At 40.0% G+C, this 27424-nt stretch overlaps 2 protein-coding genes and 1 pseudogene across 3 annotated transcripts; 2 read left to right on the top strand and 1 right to left on the bottom strand.

The window, feature by feature from the left end:
- The first annotated feature begins 4115 nt into the window (after positions 1 to 4115).
- LOC103718589 lies at positions 4116 to 5056 on the top strand (annotated as a pseudogene).
- Positions 5057 to 12268: 7212 nt separating this feature from the next.
- On the top strand, positions 12269 to 21211 carry LOC120106763 (calcium-transporting ATPase 10, plasma membrane-type-like). Its single transcript, XM_039119812.1, has 7 exons — positions 12269 to 12939; positions 16649 to 16703; positions 16811 to 18762; positions 18856 to 19014; positions 19480 to 19651; positions 19764 to 20062; positions 20577 to 21211. The coding sequence occupies exons 1-7, from the start codon at positions 12763 to 12765 to the stop codon at positions 20823 to 20825; spliced, it is 3063 nt and encodes a 1020-aa protein (XP_038975740.1). The 5' UTR covers positions 12269 to 12762; the 3' UTR covers positions 20826 to 21211.
- Positions 21212 to 24074: 2863 nt separating this feature from the next.
- Positions 24075 to 26235, bottom strand: LOC120106764 (cyclin-D5-1-like). 2 transcript variants are annotated; one of them, XM_039119814.1, is made up of 5 exons: positions 25704 to 26235; positions 25533 to 25622; positions 25169 to 25445; positions 24942 to 25075; positions 24075 to 24832 (listed from the first exon to the last, which is right to left on the bottom strand). In XM_039119814.1, the coding sequence occupies exons 1-5, from the start codon at positions 25983 to 25985 to the stop codon at positions 24689 to 24691; spliced, it is 927 nt and encodes a 308-aa protein (XP_038975742.1). In that variant the 5' UTR covers positions 25986 to 26235; the 3' UTR covers positions 24075 to 24688. The 2 variants fall into 2 exon arrangements, with proteins under 2 accessions (XP_038975742.1, XP_038975741.1); XM_039119813.1 differs by having other exon boundaries at positions 25169 to 25448.
- Positions 26236 to 27424: the final 1189 nt, after the last annotated feature.

Raw genomic sequence — 27424 nt, forward strand, 5'->3', positions numbered from 1 at the left:
GATTACCGTGGCCAAGGTTTTGCTAAATTAATCACAAGACATATCTCCTATTTTCAGGAGGGGTCAATTCCATCTTGACTCACAACTGACTACGCAAGTACTTGACTGCACCCAGTGACCTTCCGTCACTGAATTAGAAATTCAGGTAGTCCGGGTACCAAAGTACAGTGAGTTGCTTGCTAGTCACAGGTTGCGGTCTCAGGTCAGAGGGCCAAACTTATACCCATATCCACTCGGAACATCTCTCGACAGTAGAGCGTTCCGGAATTGGTCACGTTTAGTGAAATGTACTTCTACACTTCACTTGTGTGCATACCAGTGTCTCCACACTCCTTGGTTAAGAGGACAACCAACGTATATGTCACACAACGACCTAATCTCGATAATGTTGTCGTCCTAGTAACAACATATCATTTCGTCGCAAACAAGTTTAAGGACTCAAAGATAAATCCTCCTTTATCATAACATAAGTCCTAAGGACTTCATCATATAAGAGTTCATTTGAAGATGAAATGATGAATAATGCCAAATAACACTTTATTAATTTGTCAATTCATTTACAAAATTCAATCATCAATATGCTGACGATTGACATTTAGGATACAAATTCCAACATAAAGAAGGATTAAAACATACCTGCTAATGTGAAACAATTCAGGGACTTCTGTATTCTCCTATCGACAACAATCAAATCCTTCTCTTCTCTTTAACCATGAGCTAAATGAGTAATAATTTTAGATTTTCACAATTGTAAGAAGAGGAGAGCTTGCCTCTTGCTCTACCACTAATCCCAACTCTACGAAAGATGCAAGTTAAGGCCATGTTTAAGTCCAAATCAAATATCATCTTTTTTTATTTTAATTATATTGATAAATGAGATTTCTATTCAGGCTGCAATAGAAACTAAATATATTGTAGCTAAATTTTTTTAGCATCATTATTCTCAAAGCAAGGACAGCGAAGTCCAATATTTCTCATCATTTCCTCATAGAATTTTCTTAATATACAATCTAATTGCACCTATCAAACGAAGCTTGAGATCTTAAGGATCTTCTCACCATTTCCTCATAGAATTTTCTCGATATTAGCCTTTACAAAAGTTTGTGCATATCCCTAGATAAGGGCGCACAGTCACTTTATCTTTAACCAAGCTCCAATCATGCTTCCTAACAAATCTAGTCATGCCATCATGGATCATGGATCATGGAAGTAACAACACAAAAGTAAATAGATCATCGTAGATACATAGTCAACAAAGAAAACACAATAGAAGTACTGATGGCAGGAAATGGATGGTGCTTGCAGTAGTATGGTCATATCCCCTCCCTCATGGTGCCACTGCTTTTGTTCCTTCACCATCTTGTAGCCGCATAAATCCCCACAAAAAAAGAGAAAAAAAAGGACACTGGGGGCCACTCCCATCTTCCCATTATTTTCTTCACCACTTTCTTTCATTGCCCATGACCATTGATGGGGATTGACCCAGACTGCATTTCCCATCTCTCTCTCTCTCTCTCTCTCTCCTTTGTTTTCCCAGCGCAAGTCCTATCCTTTCTTTCCTCACATGTTCCCTCCTTTCATTCCCCAGACATTGCTTCCCCTTATCTACTTTGTTGCCGTTGTATCTGGACTTTGATTCTTGAAGGACCACCATTCTATTCCTTATCGGCTACTGCTCCTGGTACGACAGTACAAGGCTTGACTAAGGTGTTCATTAGCGCTAGGTACTTGTCAACCCTCAAGGCAAGTTATCACATGATATGGACTAATTAAATAGAGACAATGGTGGAAGGCGGGCCTTGCCTTTATAGCTTGGATTACTCTGAAAAAAGCAGTATTAGTCTATTATTGCACACAGAGAGAGAGAGAGAGAGAGAGAGAGAGAGAGAGAGAGAGAGTCACATATGTCTTATATGGGATTTCTACCATGCTAGAGTAATATTTTTAACTATTGGATATGATGATTGAAGTAGCAGAATGTTCAAGTTCAGTTATTATAACTGGTGCTTTCTTAATGCTTGATATAGTGCTTTATATGTGAATTCATGCACTATTACAGAGTTAAGAAAAGATTATCCAGTGTTATAAGCCAAACTGATATTAAATCTAATGCATGTTTAGCTGAAGTAATTGAGGCAAAGACTGGGACTTTTTCATATTCACCTGTAATCAAATTTGTTTTGATTGAGACTGGACTAGCTCTAGCTAGTTCTATGCAGTCTGATCATCGGATCGTGCATCCTAATTAATTTGCATCTTTTTATGAAGATCAAGAATAATATTCCACTTTATATGCGATACCTAACTTGTTAATCACCCAAAGAAGTGATTACAGAGTGCTTGTTGCTGAGGATGACATATGGCAAGTTGTTAAAGCCTTTTAGTGCCATCAATAATTTACTGCCTTGGAGGAGGTTCTAGGATAGGAATAGAACAAACTAGTGGTTTACATGGTGCATAAAGGTACCTTAATCCTTTGCCATAGGAGCAATGCTCGTGGTATCCTGAAATGAGTCCAAAAGAGACATCCCTTTCAAACTAATAAATTCATATGGAGGGTAATGTCCTTGGCCATACTTGTGAGAGGTGGTCACATCCAAAGTGGATGCCTAAGGCACTATCTTTTTCATAAGCCCTATCTCCATAGCAATAAGGCCATATTGCAAGTCACATGCACCTTTCAAATTAGTTGATAGAGGTATGGTTTATGGGCAAGGTACATGGCAGGTGCAATTGTGTTCTTGGTGCCTTGTATGCACTTGGAAGTCTAATGCACCATTACACCAATTTCATGCATCTACCACGGTTATAGATGTCTCTTTCTATATAGATCCTCTCTGTACCTTTTCTGATATGGATGTGTTTTCTTGTTCCCTTTATCAGTAGACTTCTGAGGCGAATCCAATGCAAGATTGTGCACCAAGTGCAATCCATTGGCTCTTTGGTGCTTGAATTCAAGATGTTGCCGGCCAAGCCTCCCGAAGTGGACGGGTGCCTCAGGATTCAGATAACCTTGCCCAAGTCTTCCCACCCCCACCCTTTCCATTTAGCCAGACAATGACCTCACAGGTTGTGTGTATTTGAGCGTGTGTGTGTGTGTGAGAGAGAGAGAGAGGGACCTCCCTTTATACAAGGCATTGGCCTTGAATGGTTGGATGAGTCATTGGCCTTATCTTCCTCAGAGGCTACGCCCTTTGCTTTTCTCTACTTTTAAACAAGGTCAAGCATGGAGAGGTTCCAAGTGTCTCTTGTGTGGAATATAGTCACAGGTTGGAATTAGTGGAAAGAAGAGAACTCCTTCATTTAAAGTGTCTCTTGTGTGGAATATAGTCATAGGCTGGAATTAGTGGAAAGAAGAGAACTCCTTCATTTTCTAGTGAGCAGCTGGCTAGTTGGGCTTGCATGAATAGCTGCGAGCGAACCTGAGTTCAGCTCAAAATTTAGCTCAAACTTAGCGAGTCTATCTTTTGAGTTAGGATTGGCTAAGATTGCCTCGACGCATGGGATTCGGAATGTGGATAAGTTGAGGAGGCAGGATAGCTTCATGCGAGAAAATAAGTAATCCCACATGGTGGTGCGTTCTAAATTGCCAGTGAGGGCAGTACGTAGTTTGGTGGACCACCCTATAGCTGTGGTTGCACGCCCTAACAGCCTCTCAATCTTGGGCGGGACAGTGGCAATTGTGGTCCTCCCATTGATAACTCTCAGCCCCATGGGTTTATATTGCTGTCATGATATGCGAAGCATTATGAGACATTGTGCCTAGGGCGGCGAAGGAACCCAGGTTGTGTCATCGGCGCCTACGAATCCACAGTGAGATCATATTATTTGCATGCATAAATCTTAAAGCAACCGGTAGATGATCCCAAGGTAGGCCTGTTAACGAGCCGAGCTGCTTGGACTCGGCTCGAGCTCGGCTCGTTAGTCAAACGAGCCCGAGCCCAACCCTAAAATAAGGTCCGTTTAAATCCGAGCTCGAGCCCGAGCAGCTCACGAGCCTTTTTGACTTAACACTGTCTGGGCCCATCAAAACTTCAATCCGGTCAACAAATCATGTAAATTGGGTAGGATATCAAAAGATCCTCTTATTGTCCCCCCAACTCGGCGACGTCCAGATGAGCCACAACCCGTCCTCGTCCGCATCCAGCAGCGCCAATCTGGACAGGTTCTTCCAAGGATGTGGAGGTGATCAAGGGACGAGCTCAAGGAGGTGGAGCGCATCCATCGCCGACTTGACGAGTCGAACGAGGCCTCCAAGACCCTCCACGCCGTCCGCAACCTCCGCGCCCGCATGGACGGCGACGTCGCCACCGGCCCTAAAGAAGGCCAAGCTCATCAAGCTTCGCCTCGAGTCCTCGACCGCGCCAACGCTGTCAACTGCTCCCTTCCATGCTGCGGCCCCGGCACCTCCACGGACCGCACCCACACCTCCGTCGTCGCCAGCCTCCGCAAGAAGCTGAAGGACTCGATGGAGGGCTTCGGTGAGCTGTGGAAGATAGTCGCCGTTGATTACTGGGAGTCCGTCGAGCGGCGCTACTACACGGCGACCGAGGAGAAGCCCGACGAACAGACAGTGGAGGCCTTGGTGGCGACGGGAGAAGGCAAGAGGTTCCTGCAGAGGGCGATAGAGGAGCAGGGGAGGGGGAGGGTCCTGGACGTGATAACTGAGATCCAGGAGAGGCACACGGCGGCGGTGGATCTCGAGAGGAACCTGCTGGAGCTACACCAGGTGTTCATGGACATGTCTGTGCTGGTGGCGGCGCAGGGGGAGCAACTGGACGACATCGAGAGTCAGGTCGGGCAGGCCCAATCCTTGTTATCGAGCTCGGAGCATGAGCTCGGGCTCAGGCTAGAGCTCCCGCGCTTTTCGAGCTAAGGCCTGAGCTTTTGCTTTGCCAAGCAAACCCGAGCTTGAGCCCTGAGTTTCTGTTAAACGAGCTCGGGCTCGAGCTGGAGCTCGTAATTGAAACGAGTTTTACAAGCTCAAGCCTGAGCTTTTGCTTCGCCAAGCAAACCCGAGCTCGAGCCCAATACAGAGCTCGATACCAAGCCCATGCTTCTGTTAAACGAGCGAAGCCCGAGATGGATTTGCATGAAAAAAGATGAATCCTTCTTTCGCATGAAAGATACACCCCTGACCCGGTGGATTAATATATAACTGTCGTTGATCTACATTACGCGCATATGGGTTCGGTCTAGGTTGAACTCAAATCGTGCTTGGGTGCGGGGGGATATGCTTGACCGAGCTTGACCAACTTTGATTGATCCAGGCTAAACTAGTCCAACGGACTTTGGGATTTTCTACGTCCGTCAGCGGCTCCACTTCGGTCTAGGGTGAAGTGCAAGGGTTTGCGTGTGTAGGGCTATCACTTGGACTCGTATATCTAACCCAGATCTGTAGTTGATCCAAGTCCATCGACTTTGGAGTTGAGCATGGGCTTAAAGATGGATTCACAAAGAATTTTGAGTCTAAATCTTCTGTGACAGAAATTATTGGAACCAACATTAGACTCAAGAATTTACTTGGTAATTAGAGGCCTGATACTAAACTGGACCTGGTCCATCAAACTGGCCCAGATAGTTGATTGTCGGAAATCAGCCCCAAGCCCATCTTGGCCCAAACTAGGGGAGGAAAAAAAAAAAAACTGTGGCGCCCGTGTGCGGCACGTGAGGAGGAGAAGAGGCAGATGTAGAAGTCCGGCATCGGGAGCTCGACGGACTCCTCTAAGCTCGATTTCTTCCCTGTTCAACTCCATCGGTGGCTTCCCTTCGACCTCCATCTCCCAAAATGGCCGTCGGTGTCTCTTTCTCTCTTCTCTCCTTTTTCTTCCCGAAGATCCTTACTATGCCGGCCTTGAAAACTCGCCGGAGATGAGCCATAAAGCTTCAATCCCTCTCTTTCTCTTCCCTGGTCTCCTCACTTCTCCAGTGAGCGACTGCCGGCTGGAATCACCGCCAGAAATTTGAGTTAACCCACACCCCCCCCCCCCTACTTCCTTCATTTTTCTCCTTTTCTTTCCTTTCGATCATTGGTGTCATCGCCAGGATCGCCGCTGACCATGCCTTGCTCAGTTGCTCGACTACTGTTGGGTCGTTGGCGGCGTCACCGCGCCTCGTTGGCAGGGGTCCCACCGGTGGTATGGCGATGTAGGGACCTGTTCTTACAGGCCATGCGTCAGGGATCGGAGTCCTTGGTGCTTCGTCAGGAGGCTGTCCGAGCTACCTGTATTGCCTACCAAATCTGGTTGGCCAGAAATGCTCGCACCTTCAGCGAACGACGTATGTCGCCGCGATTTGTTGTCGAGAGTGCCCGCGCTCAGGCGGCGGAACTGTGTTACACTATCCCTGTTGGAGGGACCTTGATAGCTCGGGACACCTGGGGTTCCCACTCTGCTGCGGCAGCCTCTCGTACGGTGTTTTTCACCTGGGAGCCCCCACCCCGAGCTTCCTCAAGGTCAACTTTGATGGGTCTATTTTGGATGGTGGCACGCGGGGAGGCGCGGGTTTTGTTATCCGGGACCCGTGTGCCAAGGTTGTGGCTGCCGGTGGCAGTCAGTTATTTGACACTTCAGTTCCTAGTGCGGAGCTGACAGCAGCCTGGGCAGGCCTTCGCCATGCCCGGTGTGTCTTACGGGCTAGGTCCATTATCCTGGAGGGTGACTCAGCCACCATTGTCAGTTGGATCCAGGGGGTCCAAGGCGTGGCGGGTGTGACCATCCCTTGCTCCGTGACATTTGGGTTATGGCGAGGGATGGATGGGCCTTTCGGGCCAAGCATATTTACCGTGAAGGTAATGGTGCTGTGGATTGGGTAGCTGCGTATGTAGCTTCTCACTCCGGAGGCACCTTATGGAGTGGCGATGGGGAGTTGCCTTTGGCACTCCGAGGTATTTTATTTTCTGAATTTATTGGGTGTATCCGGTCTCGTCAGGTCTGATCCATCCGCATTAGCAAAAAAAAAAAAAGAAGAGGAAAAGTAAAGGAAAGAAAAAAAAAATAGTTTTGTCTTTCTCTCTCCATAATCTATATCTTTGAGTTGGGCAAGTGCGTAAGAGGGAGTTTCTTTGTGCTTTTTGACAAAATGGAAAAACGAGTCTTGTCCCTCGGCCACCGGGGGCATATATTAGTCTCCACCTTTGATCTTAATTAGTTAAAGTTGCATTGATCGGACTGACTTAGGCCACCAGACACTACTGCCTGATCAATCCTATTCCGCCCTCAGTTTTTTTCTTTTCTTGTCTATCTTTCTCTCTCTACTTGATCTATGAATCCAGTGGAGGATCTTGAGCCTCTTTGCTTTAGATCCAAGTTGACCTCGATAGAAGGGTCTTGAACTGCTCTGTTGTTTGGGATCCAAGTTAGGTTAGACTTTTCATTCTCAATTTTTATTGATCTATCTATATCCTATGCTGATCTTGATCTATAATTTGATCAGTTAAATTATCTTAAGTGGATCAATCCAGGCTGTCGGGCACCACCGCCTAGCCAGCCCTGCCTTTTCTATATCTTTTTCTCATGCTTTCTATCATTGTCCCGAATTTCTATCGATATTCTCTAGTTATTGGAGTTCACTTCATGTAGGGGTAGAATTGTTTAGATAGAAAGATGTCGAATGATGGGATATTGCGATATGGTCTATGAATTGAGAATTTTGAGAAAAAAAAATTGAAATTATTTGTATTTGTTAAAATACTTGTGAGATAAGTAATGCTTCACTTTTTATAGATTTATCAATAAACTCTAAAATTATTATATTAATAAATTTTGAATCGTATTATTGATGATGCATGAATTTGATAAATGATACATTATTATTGGATATACTTTATTTTGGAATATTTTGATGATGCATGATCGAATGTATTGATCTTGTTATAGACTATGCTTGATTGATTTCGATACCCATGATTTTTTAGATTTTTATCGAATTGAGATATCAAAATTACATGATTGTTTTGAACTCTTAACCTAACTATATTAAAGATCTTGTTAATGAGTACTAATATGTTAGCACGTGATTAGTTCCGAAGGGTTTATGCTGCAAGAAGATGCATGGTATACCGCAAGCAGATATATGGTTCTGAAAGACTTTGCTGCAAGGAGATATGTGGTTCTGAATGATTTTGCCGCACGATGGTGCACGACATACCGCAAGAAGATGTATGGTATCATGACTCTAGCACAGAAAAATATAGCTATAACTCATAGTTGATGATATAAACTTGATATTTTGAAAAAAAATTAGATTAATGATTGGAATATTTGAATTTTTGAGAAAGAATGAATTTGGCCTGCATAATGTTGCATATTTGAATTTGGTTTTGAATTAAAGAATTCCATATGCCTATTTTTAATAAATAGTATTTAATTTATTTTCTGATTAATCTAGTTAAAGTGTTTATTACTTATTGGGTTGTCTAGCTCATTATTCTATATTTTACTATTTTTACATATCTTGAGAACTAAGCTAGCATGGAGATATATTTCGGGAGAGTGATTAAAAGTAGTACTTTAGTCTCTTTATTTTACGCTAGAATTTTACTAAAGTTTGATGCAAGATATTTTAAATATCATTAGATTTTATGATATATTAAAGTTCGGATTTTAGTTATTTAAATCTTGTATTTGATTATTTATTAGGCTGCTTGTTTTATGATGTCATGATGAGATGCCTTTCATGTTTGTAGGAAGAGTTTTTTTTGAGTACGTGGTAGTTGCTGTAACCCTGGCTCGAAATCTCGAGTAGGGGGCATGACAATAAAATAAGGTTATTGGACTATTTCTCCAAGACATGGTTACTCCAGTGGTTTCACATGTTTTGTATTTTGAGTTTATACAAATGATCACACATGCAAACGCTAGGTGTTTGTCGAGGGGGAACATCATTGACAGCAATATGGCTAATTTTGGATGTAAACATCCCTCTAGTTAGCAAGCAGGGATTCTGCGTTCAATTTTCCCAATGATGCATCCAAAAAATTTGGACCTCGAATGGGTATCCCTCCCTTTTTCTCTTTAGAACAAAAAATCCATTGAAAAAGCTTCATATCAAAGAAAGGATTGGTATAGTCCCACCATGACAAGGCTTCTGGGTTTGGCTTGACATAGCTGGACTATGGACTTTTCATGTAAGAGATCATATATGTATTTAATTTGATTATTATTAACTAGCCAAGCTAGGATAGGGATAATTTGATAGTGATTTGATGCCAAGTTCATAGCCAATAAATTATCCTAGTTAATAATTTTTTTTCGTAAAATAATTCTTGTTTGGAGTTGTCTTGATGAGAGTGCCCTCGGTCTTGTCCTTCTCGAGAGAGAATCTTTGTATTTGGTATTGTTTTGAAGGCTAAAATCTTTCCTTTTAGGAACATATTCGCAAATTAGTATTTGTGAAGTGTCATACTAGTTGCTGCTTTGATAGGAAATACATTTCTCTGGAATATAGTTCATCACATTTTTATAAAATCAATTATCGAAGGAGCACTTTTTGATTTGCATGGTCAATTATAAAAGGTCCATTGGTATTAAAATCTAATGCTGCAATTAGGGCTGCAGATGAATCAGTCAAGTCATGACCTGATATGATCAGACTCGTTCTGAACTGGTTTATTTTTGAAGACCCATGGAAATGGATTGGTCCGGGGTGAAAATTTGGCTCTAATTTGAAAATCGCCTTTCGTCTAGATTTCTCCTTCTTCTTAAGTATAGACCTACTCATGGGCCATATGATCTTCATGAACTGCTAAAGCCCAAAGCATTTCAGACGAGTTTGGATCTAGATTGTAAGCTCAGCAGGTCGTATTAAGCTTAACATATGAGCTTGACTATTGGACGGCCCAAACTTAGATTTTAGTCGGCCTGGCCCAAGCTTGGCCCGAGCCCGGTCATCCGTCCTCTATCCTCCTCCTCCTCTCTCCCTCTTTCCCCCCCCTCTTCCCTCCTACATTCCATATTTTTTTAAATAAAAAAATTAAGAGAGCCCAAGATCTAGCTTGAAACTCGAAGTCTAGGTAAGCATTGGTTTTGGGCCTAGAAAATTGGCCTGAAGGCTGAGCCGGGCTTGGCTTAACCTGACTAATTTTAGTTATACCTTGAACTAAACCTGGTCCAACTCACCCAATGCGCAAGTCTATTTAAATATCCTTCCCTGCTCGTCAAATAAATTCACACTTAAATTAATCCCTTTCTAATTATCCCAACAATCCTATCTACTCTCATGAAATTATTAGATTTGTTGGATTTTTAATTATAGTTTTCTTAAGTATGATGGTATATAGTTTATAATTCAAAAATGAAGATTTTCTTGGATCACATTAAAAAACTTTTTGAAAAACAATCATTTAGTTATTAAAAAATTTTAGTGATTTTATTTGATGATCAGATATTATATTTTTACTTATAAAAAGGATAGTTAGGTGTTCAAATTATAGAACTAATCCAACCTGATCTCAACTTAAACCCAAATACTTGGGGTTGGCTTTTGGTCATTCTTGACCTTGGCTAACTCATCGGGGTCTAAATTTTTTTTTCTTCATAAGTCTGACCCAACTCGATTAGCTAATAGTTGGGTTCAAGTCCAAAATCAAGATCAGAAAATGAAACCAAATTGGGCCAACTATGTCCTAGTCCAACCCGACCCATCTATAATCCTAGTTATAATACATAAATTGTAATGCGTAAATGAAGAAATGATTAAAATATACATGGTGTTATGCGGATGTTTTCAATTGAGCAATGCCAAAGCATCAAAGATTTTTTTTTTAAAAAAAAAAATAGTTTCTATTTTGCTTTTTATGAGAAGAACTTTCTGAAAAGGATAAACAAGATCAAACATGCAGGGTAGACCCTCTTATTATACATGCAGCTGCAGGGTAGAAGTCTGCTCATCTTCTTCCCTTTTCTCACCTCCCTTCCTCCTCTACCCACTGTCTCCTTCCACCCTCTGTCACGGCAAATGAATTTCCCTTATAAATTTCTTAGCTTTGCCTTTACAAATGCAATGCCAAGAAAACATTGTGAAGGCTCAGACTTTTTCTTGGAGTAGGTATCTAGAAGCCAGAAGTCGCAGGGAGACTGACCTTACGTAATGACGTTAGACTATTTTGCTTACCAATTCTTACCGTTTATCCCACGTTGCACCCGTGAGAATCATAATTCTGTCTGGTTGAACGCACGTTGGACTGCTTTTCCACACATGAAATAGACTTAATTAGTCCCCATTCCTTTTTAATTTTGGTGACTATCAATGAGATGGTGACTCTCTTGATGACTATACATTATTTATTATAAACATATAGTGTTAGGGATCAATTCATGCCTTATTTAGATTAGGTGGGTCAGGAGTATTGCCTTGTTTAGCTTATTATAATCTTAAAAAACTGGATTTGCTAGGAAAGGATGCCTGGAAAAGTACTTTTGGCATGTTTGCTTGACCATTAAAAAATTGACAGATTTTCAGAGTGCTTATGTTTGGTTGACCATCTAATTTTCTAAAAAATTTATGCGTAATTTTTATTATATCTTTAATAAAAATTAGGTCTTTAATGCTTGGAATCAAATAAGAATAGCTGAAGGGCTTTTTTGGAAAAAAAATATTTCGATTCTCGGTAACTTTTCCATGAAACGTGGGAATCATATTCCCATGAAAATACAACTTTTTTGTCTTTTTTCTTTGAAAACTCTAACCAAACAAAATGCATCTTTTTTACTTTCCTATTGACCACACTTTTTTCTCTTCTTTTTCCACAAACCAAACGAGCTCATAGTGTTAGGGATCAATTCATGCCTTGTTTAGATTAGCTTATTATAATATCAAAAAATTGGATTTGCCAGTAAAGTATTGGCGTGTGATGGACTTTTTTCCAGTAAAGTATGAATTTAATTCGATGGAGAGATAGCCCGTGACTTTTTTCATTGTGCAAGTAAATTTGGTTGGATTAGGTTATTTTTTTCTAAAATTATATATTCACTTATACAGCCTTTTTGATTATTTTAATATCAATTTTTTTTATTAATTTCTATTTTTTAAATGTACTACGGCCGCCCATAAGAATTTCTAATTGCTAAGCAGAACGTCTCAATTGGCTGGCGAGGAAGACATTGTGGAGTAATGTTTGACTAAACTAATGTAAAATATCATGTTCATATGAATCCAAGGCACAAAGGTGTAATTGCATGGCTCTTTCCACTCACCAATCAAGTAGAAAGGGAACAAGAAGGTACATAAAACTGGTGAAGCAAAAATACGAAGAAGCAACCCTTGCGCCCCCACAGCTACAAAAGAAACAATAGTTGATGAAGTTTTGGTGAAGGTTAGAAGCAAAGATCACAAAACTCCTTATCATTAAGGCCTCACCCATGCCTGTCCACATTAGTTTTTTATAGCGTCAGTTCCGGTTTGTTTCCAAAGTCCAAATGGAACTTTGCCACCGGCCAGTCCTCCCAATTTATTTCGGATCCCATCTCCTTCTCCCCCTTTTCCATCTCTGATTCTCTCCCCTGTTCTCAAGCTCTCTCCTTTTTTTCCCGTCTTCATCCGAGGCTTCTCCGCAACTTCAAGGAATATATAGAAGCCGCGGGGGCATCGCTTGGGCAGCATCGACATGGAAGCTTCTGCCAAGAAGCCATCTTGCATCCATTCCACGCGCGTTGGTCGTCTTTCTTGGAAGCCCTTTTAAAAACAGAGGCAGCGCGCTTCTGTGGGAACTCGAGGAGGGGGAGGGGTGGAAGAAAGATCGGATTTTGGGAAGGGAGAGTAGAAATGGAGACCTATTTGAACGAGAACTTTGGTGGGGTTAAGTCTAAGAATTCGTCGGCCGAGGCGCTCGAGCAATGGCGGAAGCTCTGCGGTGTCATCAAGAATCCCAAGCGCCGGTTCCGCTTCACCGCCAACCTGTCGAAGCGCTACGAGGCGGCCGCCATGAAGAGAACCAACAAGGTTTGGACCCTGCCTCTCCCCTATGTTGCCATGATCTATCTGGTTCTGGATTGGTTCTAGGTTGGTAATTTTGCCATGAGATCTTTAGATATTGTTGGGTCTTAGATATTAGTTTGGGATTCGAAGTTATTTATACGTCACTTGTTACATGAACGCCTCAACAAGATAAAGAAAACAAGTTGGGCAGATTGGAATTATTTCTTATTTTGGCAGGTTGTGAGTGGTATAAGATGGTGGTTATCATCTTGTCTTGGATTAGGCACCGATCTGTAGTCTGATCTAAATTAACTCCTGGGGTCCGGATCTTTGATTTAAAGCTTTGTTTCTGGGATTTATATGAAAGCTGTTTGTACTAATTTGTTAGTGATTGGAAATCGAGCTTTGCTATTGTCGCTTTTCGGATTCAACTTGCAAAGCAATTGGTAATACTAAGAATGAAACAGGAGGAGGAAATTATCGCAAGTGATGGAAACTAATAAACGCGCAGATGAAATTAAAGCAACAAGTGCATTAAGACTTACCCTGGAAAACATGTTGATGCTTGAGATAAAACCATGGGTACATGTTAAATCATGTAACACCAATTTACCACCTTCTCTCTAGCTGATTAGAAATGGCTTGAGGATAATCACCCTTTCTTGTACAATATGATACCTGAACTTGCCTATTCGATGATTGTTCTAGAGGATGCTGAGAGATGACACCAAGAGGGTATTGGGGAGAGGATCCCAATCTGCTTTTGGTTACAAAATCTGATACAAGGGTATTTGAAAGATTAAATACCGTTCTTTACTTTCCTTTTCACTCCTCACTCATTTTTCATTGCATTCTTTCCTTCCCTAGTTCTCGATCTCTCTCATCCTAGTATAATTGTATACTCCCAAGGCCTTGTGTTCCCATTTATGCCTCTCTCTCTCTCTCTCTCTCTCTCTCTCTGCGCGTGCGCGTGTGTGTGTGTCTGTCTCTGTCTCACCTCGGGGGGCTGTCTGTCTGTCTGTTTGTTGTACTTTCTACATTGAAGTGCTATAATAATTAGATGAAAAACCTGAACTTGTGCACAAGTGAATGCTTTGATTATCATGATGAATTATTATTCTCGTTCCTTCAAACTAAGTTAAAGATCATGCCTCCACAACATCTTTCTGTAAGCTTATACAGCACAATTTTATAGTTTGCAATTTGTACTGCCAAGACAGAGCTTTCCTGCAAAAGTAGATGAAACGCTGAAGTAAATGTTTCATACTTGACATCTTCAGCCATACCTGTATGTGTATTATCTATTTGATACAGAAGGACAGGAAAAAAGCTCTCTTAGATATTGTAGCCTATTTGTTGTTGAATGTTCCTTATCGACTTTATATTAAATGTTCTAATATAACCAAAACACATGCTACTCCAATCTTGTGACCACCATTGCTTACAAGCTCAGGCCACCTTTTGTTTTATTGGAATTAGTTTATTTGAAACTGAATTGGCATGTTTCCAATGGTCCAAAGGCTTGCATCCTCAGCTTATTCATTTGTTACAGGTTGATGAAATGTATGGTACTTTTCTTCGAGTAGTGTTATGGGCTTTCTTCCCCCCTCTCTTCTTTTTTCATTAAAAAAAAAAAGAAAAAAAAGAAAAAAAAATTACTTTCAATGATAAACAAGATGATATCTGATGGATTTGGCATTGTTCATATTGCAAAATTCAAGGCTTAAGTGCCTCATAAATGTGTCTTTCTTGTGACAATCTTTTGCCCCTGGTCGCACAAGAGTTTGTCTTGTTTAAGATTTATTATGTTGGTCATAAATCCTTCAGGACAATGGATTTACTTAACAAATGTTGCCTTTCTTTTGTTAGTCTCTTTTCTTACAAGCAACATATGGGCAATATAAGATTGGTGATCAGTGAAATCCATCCAGAAATTTTATTAATCTATATAATGACTGACAAAATTCCCTTTATCAATGACCTGAAGTCGAAATTATTTGACCATTTTTTAGTAGCTGTAGGTTTGTACAGACTCTTCCTTAGCATGCATATTATATGCTCTTGCCCTTTGATGTTCAAATAATTTGGATGCCTTCGATTTGAAATATTTTGGATGATTCACCATCTATTTTCCTCCAAACTTCACAGAATTGCTTAATTTTCCTCATTTATGCTTTCATCAAGTTTTATGGTACTCAACTGGTTGACACTTTCATTATAGGTCAAGTTAAATTCCTGCATTATTTCTTGGTAGCATGCTCTTTTTTTCATTCAACAATTTAAATTGTCTATTTTCTTACCATTCAACCATTTAAGTAGCTCATATTTGTGATTCCCATGTTAGTATCCATCTCCCTCTTGCGATTTTTTTTTTTTGGTAAGATTTCTCATGTTCTGGCCTACTTGGGACTTTCTAGTTCTGCTGTGTCTGTGAGTTGATTATTTAATGGGAAAGTATGTACGAGAAGCTTATATTGTCTCTAAGATCTCTTTGACTGATCTAAAACTGAGACTTCATCAAATAGCTCCTCAAGCTGCAAAATTATTCAATGTTGGGTTCACCATCATCATGTGCTGCATTTCTTCTTCCTGCACTCCTTGCAAATCCTTTTATGTGCCCCTGGTGAAGGTCCTAAAGTGGCACTTGATAGTTCGTCATGAGGTTTTCTTTGGACTTCTTTGAGTCTTCTACATTTTGCTCCTCAAGACAGATCAATTCGTCTCTTAACAATCTCTCATACATAGATTTCTCATCAACATAACTTAGATAAATGCATGATGATACTTTCTCATGCATCATATGTGCTGTAATTCACATAAAGCAACAATTACCATCTTTTTATCATGGGAGTCTGATCAGGAAGTGCAGTATAATTGGAAGGTTAATTTGTCATATTACTATCAAGAGTTTGAAGGCTAATTAGCTTCCTAATGTGAAAGCTGAACTGGAAAGGGCTTCAATATTCCTTTTATGAATTCATTTGATACTGTGAATGAAGAAAAGGCCAACATACCTACCCTGCTAATGAAGGAAGTTATTGGAATAAAGTTGCAAGAAGAAACCTGAGCATCGTTATTTTATTAATGTTGGTTACTAAAGTACTTCTATTATGGTTGATTTTAGGATCGGTTTTAGAGTTTTTATATAAAAATATGTAAAACTAAAAATTATTCACAAGTACTTTAATTTTACTTTTCATGATTTGGCTTCATAGCTGAAAGTGGACTCCATCAAATCCTAAGTGATGATTCTTTGGTTGTAATGACTCCATCTTCATCATCCATAGATGCTTACAATTTTTTGGTTATATCTCCGTATGGTATCTTTTCTTTTTCTTTTTTTTATGCAAGTATTTATTAAACTCTCTATCCCTTTAAAGCATCCACTTGGCTAAACATTTGACCACGTTTTTCACCATTTGAAGTCCTTATATTAATATATACAATTTGTTTTTCCCAGCAGTCAAGAAACCTGATTTCAACTTTAGACATCTATAAAACTCTAACCCTAATTCCCATCTTCTGTCTTTATTTAAAATTCTAGCTTAATAAGCCCTATCAGCAGGGGATACGCGTGACTCCTGCATTATTCACTGACAATATCAAGGAATCTGTCTTGACTACTATTATGATGTTGTTTTTCCAGTACAACACTAGCACACTTGTTATTATATGAATTAGAGGTCTTTCTTCCATTTGGCAGAGACTGACATATAAATATGGTGTTTTTCAGGAGAAGTTGCGGGTTGCTATTTTGGTGTCAAAAGCTGCACTTCAGTTTATACATGGTAAAATTGTTATTTCTGTCATTCTAGTCTTCAAGTTGAGGAATGTGGCATATTTATTTAGTTCCATATAAAACTCTCTGTAAGTTTTGACATTGGCATGTGTTTAGGCATCCCATTACGTAGTGATTACACTGTACCTGAAGGAGTCAAGGCGGCAGGCTTTCAAATTTGTGCTGATGAATTAGGTTCCATTGTTGAAGGCCATGATGTGAAGAAGTTGAAAATGCATGGCGGGATAGATGGCATTGCAAACAAGCTTTGTACATCAACAACTAACGGACTTGTTGGTACTGCAGATAGGTTGATATGCAGGCAAGAGATTTTTGGAATAAACAAGTTTGCTGAAAGCCCAGTTCGGAGATTTTGGGTATTTGTATGGGAAGCACTTCAGGACATGACTCTTATTATTCTTGCTGTCTGTGCCTTGGTATCTCTGATTGTTGGCATTGCCATGGAAGGATGGCCAAAAGGTGCACACGATGGCCTTGGCATTGTTGCAAGCATTCTTCTAGTCGTCTTTGTCACTGCGATGAGTGACTACCGGCAATCTTTACAGTTCAAGGATTTGGATAAGGAGAAGAAGAAGATATCTATCCAAGTTACGCGGGATGGATTCAGACAGAAGATGTCGATATATGATCTTCTTCCAGGTGACATTGTGCATTTAGCAATTGGAGATCAAGTCCCTGCTGATGGGTTGTTCATTTCTGGATTCTCTGTATTGATTGATGAATCCAGTTTAACAGGAGAGAGTGAACCTGTCATGGTAAATAAAGAAAATCCTTTTCTTTTGTCTGGAACTAAGGTCCAAGATGGATCTTGTATAATGTTGGTCACAACTGTTGGTATGAGAACCCAATGGGGTAAGCTGTTGGCCACACTTAGTGAAGGAGGAGATGATGAAACTCCATTGCAGGTCAAATTGAATGGAGTGGCAACTATCATTGGGAAAATTGGTCTGTTTTTTGCAGTTGTGACATTCGCAGTGCTTTCAGAAAGCCTAATTAGACGTAAAATTCTAGATGGTTCATACTTGAGCTGGTCAGGGGATGATGCATTGAAGTTGTTGGAGGTTTTTGCGATTGCTGTGACCATAGTTGTTGTTGCAGTTCCTGAAGGGCTGCCCTTAGCTGTGACCTTGAGCCTTGCTTTTGCCATGAAGAAGATGATGAATGATAAAGCGCTAGTGCGCCATCTTGCTGCTTGTGAGACTATGGGCTCAGCAACATCCATCTGCAGTGATAAGACAGGTACACTAACGACCAATCACATGACTGTTGTGAAGGCTTGTATATGTGGAGAGATTAATGAAGTAAGTAACCCTGAGAAGGTGAGTAGTATGGGCTCCCAACTTCCAGATGTTGTAGTGAAAATTCTTCTGCAGTCTATTTTCAATAATACCAGTGGAGAAATTGTGATCAACCAAGATGGAAAGCTTGAAATTCTCGGAACACCAACTGAGACTGCTTTGTTGGAGTTTGCCTTGTCACTTGGTGGAGATTTTCAGGCCGTGCGTCAAGCAACTAAACTTGTAAAAGTGGAACCTTTTAATTCCACGAAGAAGAGAATGGGGGTGGTTCTCCAACTTCCAGAAGGAGGACTCCGTGTCCATTCTAAAGGTGCTTCGGAAATTATATTGGCTGCTTGTAATAAGGTTTTAGATCCTGCAGGTAATGCTGTTCCCCTTGATGAAGCAGCAGTTCGTCATCTCAATGATACAATTGAAAGCTTTGCTAATGAAGCTCTTCGTACATTGTGCCTTGCCTATATGGAAATTGAAAATAGTTTCTCAGTTGAGGAACAAATTCCTACTGAAGGATATACTTGTATTGGAATTGTGGGTATTAAAGATCCTGTTCGTCCAGGCGTGAAGGATTCAGTTGCAATTTGTAGGTCTGCTGGAATAACTGTGAGAATGGTCACTGGAGATAACATAAACACAGCAAAGGCTATTGCCCGGGAATGTGGTATTCTTACTGATGATGGGGTAGCTATTGAAGGGCCAGAGTTCAGAAAGAAGAGTCCGGAGGAAATGAATGCTTTAATTCCAAAACTTCAGGTTCTGTTTCTTTTATTTTCATAATGATGTATACACTATATACTTGATTCGTTAATTAGTCCTCATCTACTTGCTAATGCTTTAATTTACCAGGTGATGGCTCGATCTTCGCCATTAGACAAACATACCTTGGTTGAACACCTGCGCACGGTGTTCCGTGAAGTAGTTGCTGTGACTGGTGATGGCACAAATGATGCTCCAGCACTTCATGAGGCAGATATTGGACTTGCTATGGGGATTGCAGGAACTGAGGTACTTTTTTCCCTGTTTGTTGTTGTTGCTGTATATCTTGCATGGAAGCTTCTTTATCTGTCACAGCCAGGAGAGTGAAGACATGCCAGTTATTCAGCTATTATTTACATAATTATCTGCTTTGCAGCGATTATGCCTTGTAAATTATCTGTTAAAGGATCACTTATACATCCTTACACTTCTTTCAATTAGTTTGACACTAGTCTTTCTCAAACCATGGCTTGAACTAGGGGGCATGTTACTGTTGATGTTGTGAATATGTTTGTCAGGAATATCCAGTATTGTGTTTATTTCATGTATAAGATTCGCTTTCCAATGGTTCAACTTTTTCAGTAATTACGTTTGCTAATAACAAAGCACAGTTTCATTTTTGCAGTGAATTCCATCATCTTTTAGCATGCTTATTTAGGAGGATTCTACTGGACCTTGTCATCAATATGTTTTCAATTGCATTCTTATATGCAGGTCGCAAAAGAGAGTGCTGATGTAATTATTCTTGATGACAACTTTTCAACTATTGTGACTGTGGCAAAATGGGGGCGTTCTGTGTACATAAATATTCAAAAGTTTGTGCAGTTCCAGTTGACTGTTAATATGGTTGCTCTCATTGTTAATTTCTCTTCAGCCTGCTTAACAGGTATATAATACTTAACATTTATTTAATATTCACATACTTTGAGTCACTCCTCATAGTTTTTTCCCTCTTGCACTCCTCATAGTTCTTTTCCTCTTGCTATATCTCATTATAGGAACTGCTCCTTTAACTGCTGTTCAGCTGCTTTGGGTCAACATGATCATGGATACACTTGGAGCTCTTGCTTTAGCCACTGAGCCACCTAATGAAGGCTTGATGAAAAGAGCTCCTGTTGGAAGGAAAGGGAACTTTATCAGCAACATAATGTGGAGGAATATCCTGGGACAAGCCTTCTATCAGTTTATCGTAATATGGTATCTCCAGACAGAAGGGAAAGGGCTATTTCAACTTGAGGGCCCTGATTCTGATCTTACACTTAATACGCTTATTTTCAATTCGTTTGTCTTTTGTCAGGTAAATCATGACATCTGTGCTCTCTCTTAGGAACTTTGTCGTTATTTTCTTTTAGGCCTATTGGTTTGGCAAATTATTTTGAATATTTGCAAAAGATATGGTCCATATGCTTCGAACCTTATTTATGAAATCCAACATAGAATTTGTTTTCTTTTATCAAAGTTCCATTTAACAACGTTTAAACCAAATAAAGACAATTTGATAAATTTGTCACCTTAGACTAGATAATGAATCTTAAAGGCTGTTTGATAAACTATTATATTGGCTTTTGCCCTAAATAGATACCTCCCTATAATTACATCACTTGAAAACTGTTTAGATGGGCATGAGAATTGCTGAGCTGTTGACCTGATTAGAAGATACTGTATGTGCATCATCTTATATGTTCACCCTTAATGAAGCTGTCTTCATATTCTTTAGTGCATGCAGTTATTTAGTGAAGGCTGGCAAGTGGTTCTTGATGGATTAAACCAAGACACTTAAATCACACTAATTTCTAGAGCTTCTTGTGCAGGTTTTCAATGAGATTAGCTCTAGAGAGATGGAGAAAATAAATGTGTTTCAGGGCATCTTGGAGAACTATGTGTTTATGGCTGTCATTACTATCACCGTCATCTTCCAATTTTTTATTGTTCAACTCCTTGGAGATTTTGCCAGCACAGCCCCGCTTACATTCAATCAGTGGTTTTTGAGCATGTTCATCGGTTTTCTTGGCATGCCTGTTGCTGCTGCCATCAAAATGATTCCTGTGGAATCCAGGTGAAAGATCAACAATGGCAAAAACTGGTGCCTGCGGTTTTCCAGGCCTTTTCAGATGGCTAGCTTCATGGGCTTTTGCATCACTGGGTAAGTAGAAACAATTATCAAGCACGTCATGCAGAAAGGCCATGAAGACGAAGAAACTAATCTGCTCATATTTTTGAGCTTGTCTTAACGATCTGTACGAAATGTCATGCCATCTAAACTCATTCTGTACTGGACCTAGGCCTAGAAATCTAACATTCTTTTCTATTGTTAAAGTGATGAATTTTGAACTTGTAGAAAGGCTTGGTGATAGGTATCCTGCTTCCCTCCTTGTGTTTTCTTGATTTGCTCTCTAATGTGTATCTGCTTGGAAAGGAATGAAAGATCATTATTATCCTTTTCTAATGTGTATCTGCTCTCTAATGTGTGAGGACTCCTGTTAATTGACCTATGAATCATTATTATCCTTTTCTACTTCCATTTCTCTGTTTTTCTTGCTATAATAATTCACTTGTCCTCACACCACTTAAATTTTTATGCTTGTATATGTCCTCACACCTCAGGGTTATATAGCTCAGAGATGAATCAAATTACAACCCAATAAGATCCAATTCTGATTTGCATGATGCACCATGCACCATGTCTTATTTAATGGCGCTACATGTTCGGCACGCATGGACTTAGTTTGTGTTTTTTGTCAAGACAGATTTGTTGTAGAAATGAAGAGGTCAAGGTGAGGAATGAGTATATGAGAGCAGGCATAGAACTTGTGCAGAAAGTCAACTAATTTGTTAAATCATAAGCAAATCACAAATTGCAAATTGAAGCGGATCAATCTGGTTCATATTACAATTCATCATAATATGAAAACTGAGTTTATTGTAGAGGTTTATATGATGAGTCTTGAACATGCTAAATCTTTCCCTATTTCTCCTAGCTCTCCCAAAGCGTTCTCCAAAGTGCATGCCTTTCACATCATGGCAAGCCTACTTTGTCATAATCTCTATTTTTCATTATATCTACGGTCTTAATAAGAGAATATTTTGTTACCGGAGTATCAAGTATGTTACTGGAATCCATCCACCTAAAAAATTCAGAAGTCTTTCTGCGCACCTAAAAAAAACAATTCATGCAAATAAATAAGGATGAATGTTCTTATCCTACCTTAAGCAGATCCAATTTCTGTGCAAAGAATTACCTAATTCCTTAGAAAAGAGCAGACTGGGAACTATGATCCTGAGGCTGAAACCAACAAGCTAACTATGTTTGCTCTATTCAGAACAGAATACTAATGAATAAATTCAAATGGTTTAGATGACTCTGTATGAATCGATTCAAATATTCAATACATCCAAGAGCTCTTTTATCTCACCAATTTAAAGACAGACATCTTTGACACTACTGCACCATCCAAGCTAAATGCTAGTTCATGAAAGAACCCAATGTATGGTTGGAGAGGTGGGCAGCCAACATTGCACTTGATTTGGCTACATAAACCATTTTGAGAGATACCCTTTAATGTTACACTGTCAGTGGAAGAGAAAACCCAATCTATGCCTTGTCACTGCAATTGTCATAAAAATAATTAAGATCGACTGACATCCTTCCATCTATATCCAATCCAAAGGCTTGCATGGGCAAAATACACCAAAGACTCTGTACTTTGTACTTCACACACCACTGCATTGCAGGTCTTTGCCCCCCTGTTTGCTGAAATATTATATAATGACAGTCCCATCATTCACTGGAGCCCATAGAAATATTTTGTTGACCAACTCAAAATGAGGCACTCTGTTCTCTTCTCCTTGATCCTCGGTTAGCTTTGTTTCTTTATTCACTTTTCTTGTGGGGGTAGAGATCCTTAGTCTGCAGTGATGGGCAGGCTTCATGTGTAAATTCCTAAGGCCACAGATCAAGCACCTCTTGTATGTTTTTTTTTTTAAACCTTTTCCCTTGCTGCTGTGCCAGAGCCAGTGGTACTCCATTGAACCAACCCACATCTCAGTCTTCTTCTTTTTTCTTTTTTTTTCTGACTGCATGGAGAAGAGGGATCTCACAGGGATTAAAGAAGTTTATCTCATTTCCAACCATCCGCTCAGAGATCAGACAGTAGTGAGTGATAAGGCCTCACACCAGCTTTGAGGCATGGAAGACTCGCAAAGTGTCCCCTTCCCCATTGGAAAACAGCACCGCCCACGTGCTGGACTGGCATGAAAGAAATTGGCAGCACTAGGCCTTCTTTTATCACTCAACATCCAATACTTTTGTATGTTACAAGCTAAGGTGAGGCCTTCAATGGTTATGTGGACCAAGCCCTGGACTATTCAGAACATCGGACATAAACTAGTAACTAATGATTACGTTATTATCAAATACATCAATTTCTGAAATTTTTCCGGGAGAAAAGCTTTTATTCTACTTTCTTATGACATGGCATATACTTTTAGGAGTAGGATCCATGCGAGCGTTTGTTTAGTCCTACATTGATTAATTACCAAGAAGATTTCGGATATTTATACAGGATCAAAGAACCAAATAATACCTTATGACTAGATTTTTTGAGCGAGATCCTGAATTGTTACATACTGATTGGACAGTGACATATATGGCTAATCATATTGGCATATACTTTATTTTCTGATACATGCATGCATTTACTGTAGATTGCTGTAAATAAAAATCTGGTTTTACTGCAAAAAGAAAACAGTAACTCGTACTACATATAGATTTATCATCCCTTGTTTAAGGTGAAGCTCCATGGAATAATGTGTGATCATCATATGGATGATATGTCCAATGTTCTGAGGGGCAGTACTTGTGGACTCTTTTTTGCAGCCATGGAGAGAGAGATCTCTCTTTCATATAAAGTTGAGCGTCTTTTAGTCTGGCCTTTTCCCTGTAGGAGTTTGAAAAAAAAAAACAACAGAACTTTTGATCTCCATACGAAATATCTTTTGGTGAAACATCCTGAGGGTTGCCGTGCAGCATGAGAGAGACAATTACTCCATATTCATGAACAGTCATTTAGATTCTCCACAAGCAAAAAGCTCGGTTCTGGCTTCATGACACAGCACAAAGCAAAACAATAAAGGCAGCACCATCTCATTCCCAAGACCAAGCAAAATCCAATCACAGTTTACACCCACTTTACAAGCTTTCAGCTGGCCAGCTTGCAACCCAAGTGCATCTGATCATACCAGCACTCTCTCACTGCTTTTTTTTTTTTTCATTTTTTCCTTTTTTTTTTTGGATAAATCAGCATCTCACTTACATATAGATGTGAGTGCGCCACGAGGAATTAGAATACAAAACACGATCGAGGCCCTGTGGGATAGGGCCAGTGCCATCTCGCTGCTTTGAAGTTCCCTCCAAGACTCATCAAAGCGTCCCAAATACCTCCACCTCAAATAGCAATGGGACTTTCAATACTACTGTTCACAAGGATCCCTCCACAGGTCCCATGGGTCTCACCACATCACACTTCAGGAAAAACAAAAACAGTAAAGGAATTACAACGAATATTGGTAAGCATTCATGAATGAATGACAAGGGCTATAAACCAAAAGGACTCCATGCATTCCTATTCACAAAAATCACTCTGTGCTATGGCCTACTGGGGTTGATCTCCTCGTAGTCAGCCTTTTTGTAACTTTGAGCTGTAGCTTTTGCCTTTATTTTTTTTTTCTCCCTTCTTTTTACACCAACTAGTGTGAGAAAGTTGACCTCAAAAACTCAAAACCAAACCTTTTCAAGCTAAGTCATCCATCAATTAGAAAATCTGACTTAAGTAGAGAATCAAATCATGCCCCATGGACCCTGAAACAAAAAAAATAACCATTGCCTGGGTCTCTGAATTCCATCTCAACTCCATTTGATTGATTTCTACTCGGCATGCGGCGATTCTGACCTTCTCCTCTTACTGCTTCTTGCTGTGAAAGAGGTGGTGGCAATTAAATTCTTTGATGGTTTCAGCTTCTCCTTGTGTGACTCCTGAATCATCAGGCAATAGCAGGAGAACACATGCTCCTGGCACAGGATAATAACAGTTCACCTACTCATCACTTCCATTCTCTCCTAACTTTCCTTATGGAGATACTAAATCTATATAAATTCCAATCAAAAAGTTAAAACTTACAGTCTCCAGTGATCCACGTAGCGAGATTGTTCTCTTCTTAAACTCAGCTAAATTTTGAGTTAATCTTTCATCAAACGCGGCCAGAGTTGCTGCAGCCGCTATGACCGATGGGCGATGATCCACTAAATTCATCACTGAAAAAAGAAGAAGAGAGAGTATTATTAGTCCTTAGCTTATGAACTCCAATCCAACAGCCTAAAGAATTTAATAAATTGATGGCGACCAACCTCCAGTGGCTGCAAAAATAAATCCAATGGCTCTTGCCATCAAATTACTCCATTTGTGTTCTTGTAACCTGGACGCAAAATAACTTAGATATGCAAATGGAGTTACTGAATTCAACCTCCATTCCAATGTATTCAGAACAAGAAACTCCATCCTTTGTATCAGATTGCTCTTAAAATCATATCGGAACTCCGACAGCGCCGGGACCTTGCATTCCTCCATCTTTGCCGCCAGAGACAAACAAGCCACTGACAGTAACTGAACAGCCCAAATCTTTCCCTTCTGATCGATTACACTAGAATCATTCAGTAGACAGAACTAAAGAATCAGATAGCAAGAGAGAGTCAAAATGAAGCAAATCATTACATCATCAATTCTTCGATGCATGAGAAAGCGATCGAGATAAGTCACAGCCATGTATGCCGTCTTCGAGCAGAAGCCGAAGCAAGCCTTGGTCTGCTAAAAAAGAAATTGGCTGCGATTAGAAGATAAGAATTGGAGAATGAAATGAATGGATTTAAATGGATCGATACCGACTTTCAGAATCCATCGGACGGCATCAGAGCGAGCACATTTCAGCCAATCTTCGGAGGAGTCATCATATACTCCGCTTCCTCTGCTGTCGGAGCGGACGCTCTCTTTGGAGAACAGCATGTCGATGTAGTCATCCTCCTCTGTTTCCGAGAAAATGCAGCAATCGTTATAAACCGTTACCATATCACTCTTTTCCTCTTCATCACCATCGCCAAGGAGAAGAGTTGATCCATCTTCTTGGCAGATGAGGTTGGAGAGCGAAACAGAGCAATCGGAATCCTCCATTTGGATAGCTTGGCTCTCTGCTCTTGAAGGTTTCAGGAGTCCATTTCCCGTGGCCGGTCAAAAATCCCCATTAGGGAGGAAACGAGAGTCCATTTCCCACAATCGGTCAAAATCCCCGGGGGATTTAACCGCCGGCGGAGGAGAACGGTGAGGATGGAAGATCCGGGCGTCGGTCCCCGAAAATACAGAGAATGGTGGTGGAAGCGGATTCTGGCGGAGTTTTCTAGCTCCGGCCGTGAGAGGGAGAAAAAGAAAGAGATGTGACAATCTGAGCTGGTATTTGTTTAGTTATACGTCGTTGTTATATTAGATCCAAAAAAAATCCAAATAAATATTGGAAGTAAATTTTCTAAAATATTTTGACTGGATTTGATGGAATTTAGATTCTAGCGCTAATCCAACTTCAATTATATACTTGGACATTTATACCGACCAAAATTTTCAAATAATAATTTTTTTGGGTCTACCTGAGCCTACTTTGAAAAGGCTACTATAGGGATATGCTGATGAACCACTCCTTGGGAGAGAAATATAGGTAAATCAAATACACCAAAATAATATTTTGTTGGGTCTTCTTTAGAAGGACTGATATAGGAAAATGTGGATGAGTTGTTCCTTATGAGAGAAACTTGGTTGAGCTAGATGCCATGGCTTATACTTAGTCTTACATCGGTTTTATGCTGCGTTTATTTTGGAAGGACTACTATAGGAAAATGTGGATGAGCTATTCCTTAGAAGAGAAACATGGGAGAGTTGGATGCTAGGGTTTATGTTTAATCCTGTATGGTTATGTGCTAGAAAGATACTGAATATTTATATAGGTTAAGGAAGCTAAATAATATATTTTTGGCTCCTACGGATACATGTAGGTAAGCTGCTCGTTAGGAGAAAAATGTGTGCGAAGCATTCCTTTGGAAGGATTTCATTTATAGGGAAATGTGGGTGAGTCGTTCCTTTGGAGAGATCAATGTGAGATTTAGATAAGAAGGGTTTTGAGACCATTTTATTTTATTAAAATATGCCTAGGCTCCGTATCGAGGGGAAAAAAAAAAAGATGCCTAGACTTACTGGAATTTCGGATCTTGTTTGATTTGATCTGGATGGTTGTGGATGGAATCAAGAAGATGTTGTATCGTAGCTCGTGTATGAACTTCATTAGGTCAAGTTAGTCAATGTGAAAAAAAAAAATTTAGTTAGCAATGCCTTGAAAGTTTAATTAAAAATGTTTTCTGGAAGACTGCAATTAAGGAGTTACCAATGGATTAGCGTGATGTTGTTATGCTGTCGAATTATGCGAATTGACTATGCACCATATTCAATGGTAAGGATGTGTACCTGAAGTCAAAGAAGTCATATGTTAATCACTCTTTTGAATTGCAGTAATACGTCATAGTGATTCATGCTAATGCATGGACATGAAAAATGTGATGTGTCTCTCA

The sequence above is a fragment of the Phoenix dactylifera genome, unplaced genomic scaffold (assembly GCF_009389715.1).
Source record: "Phoenix dactylifera cultivar Barhee BC4 unplaced genomic scaffold, palm_55x_up_171113_PBpolish2nd_filt_p 000626F, whole genome shotgun sequence".
In the NCBI taxonomy this organism is placed as follows: Eukaryota; Viridiplantae; Streptophyta; class Magnoliopsida; order Arecales; family Arecaceae; genus Phoenix; species Phoenix dactylifera.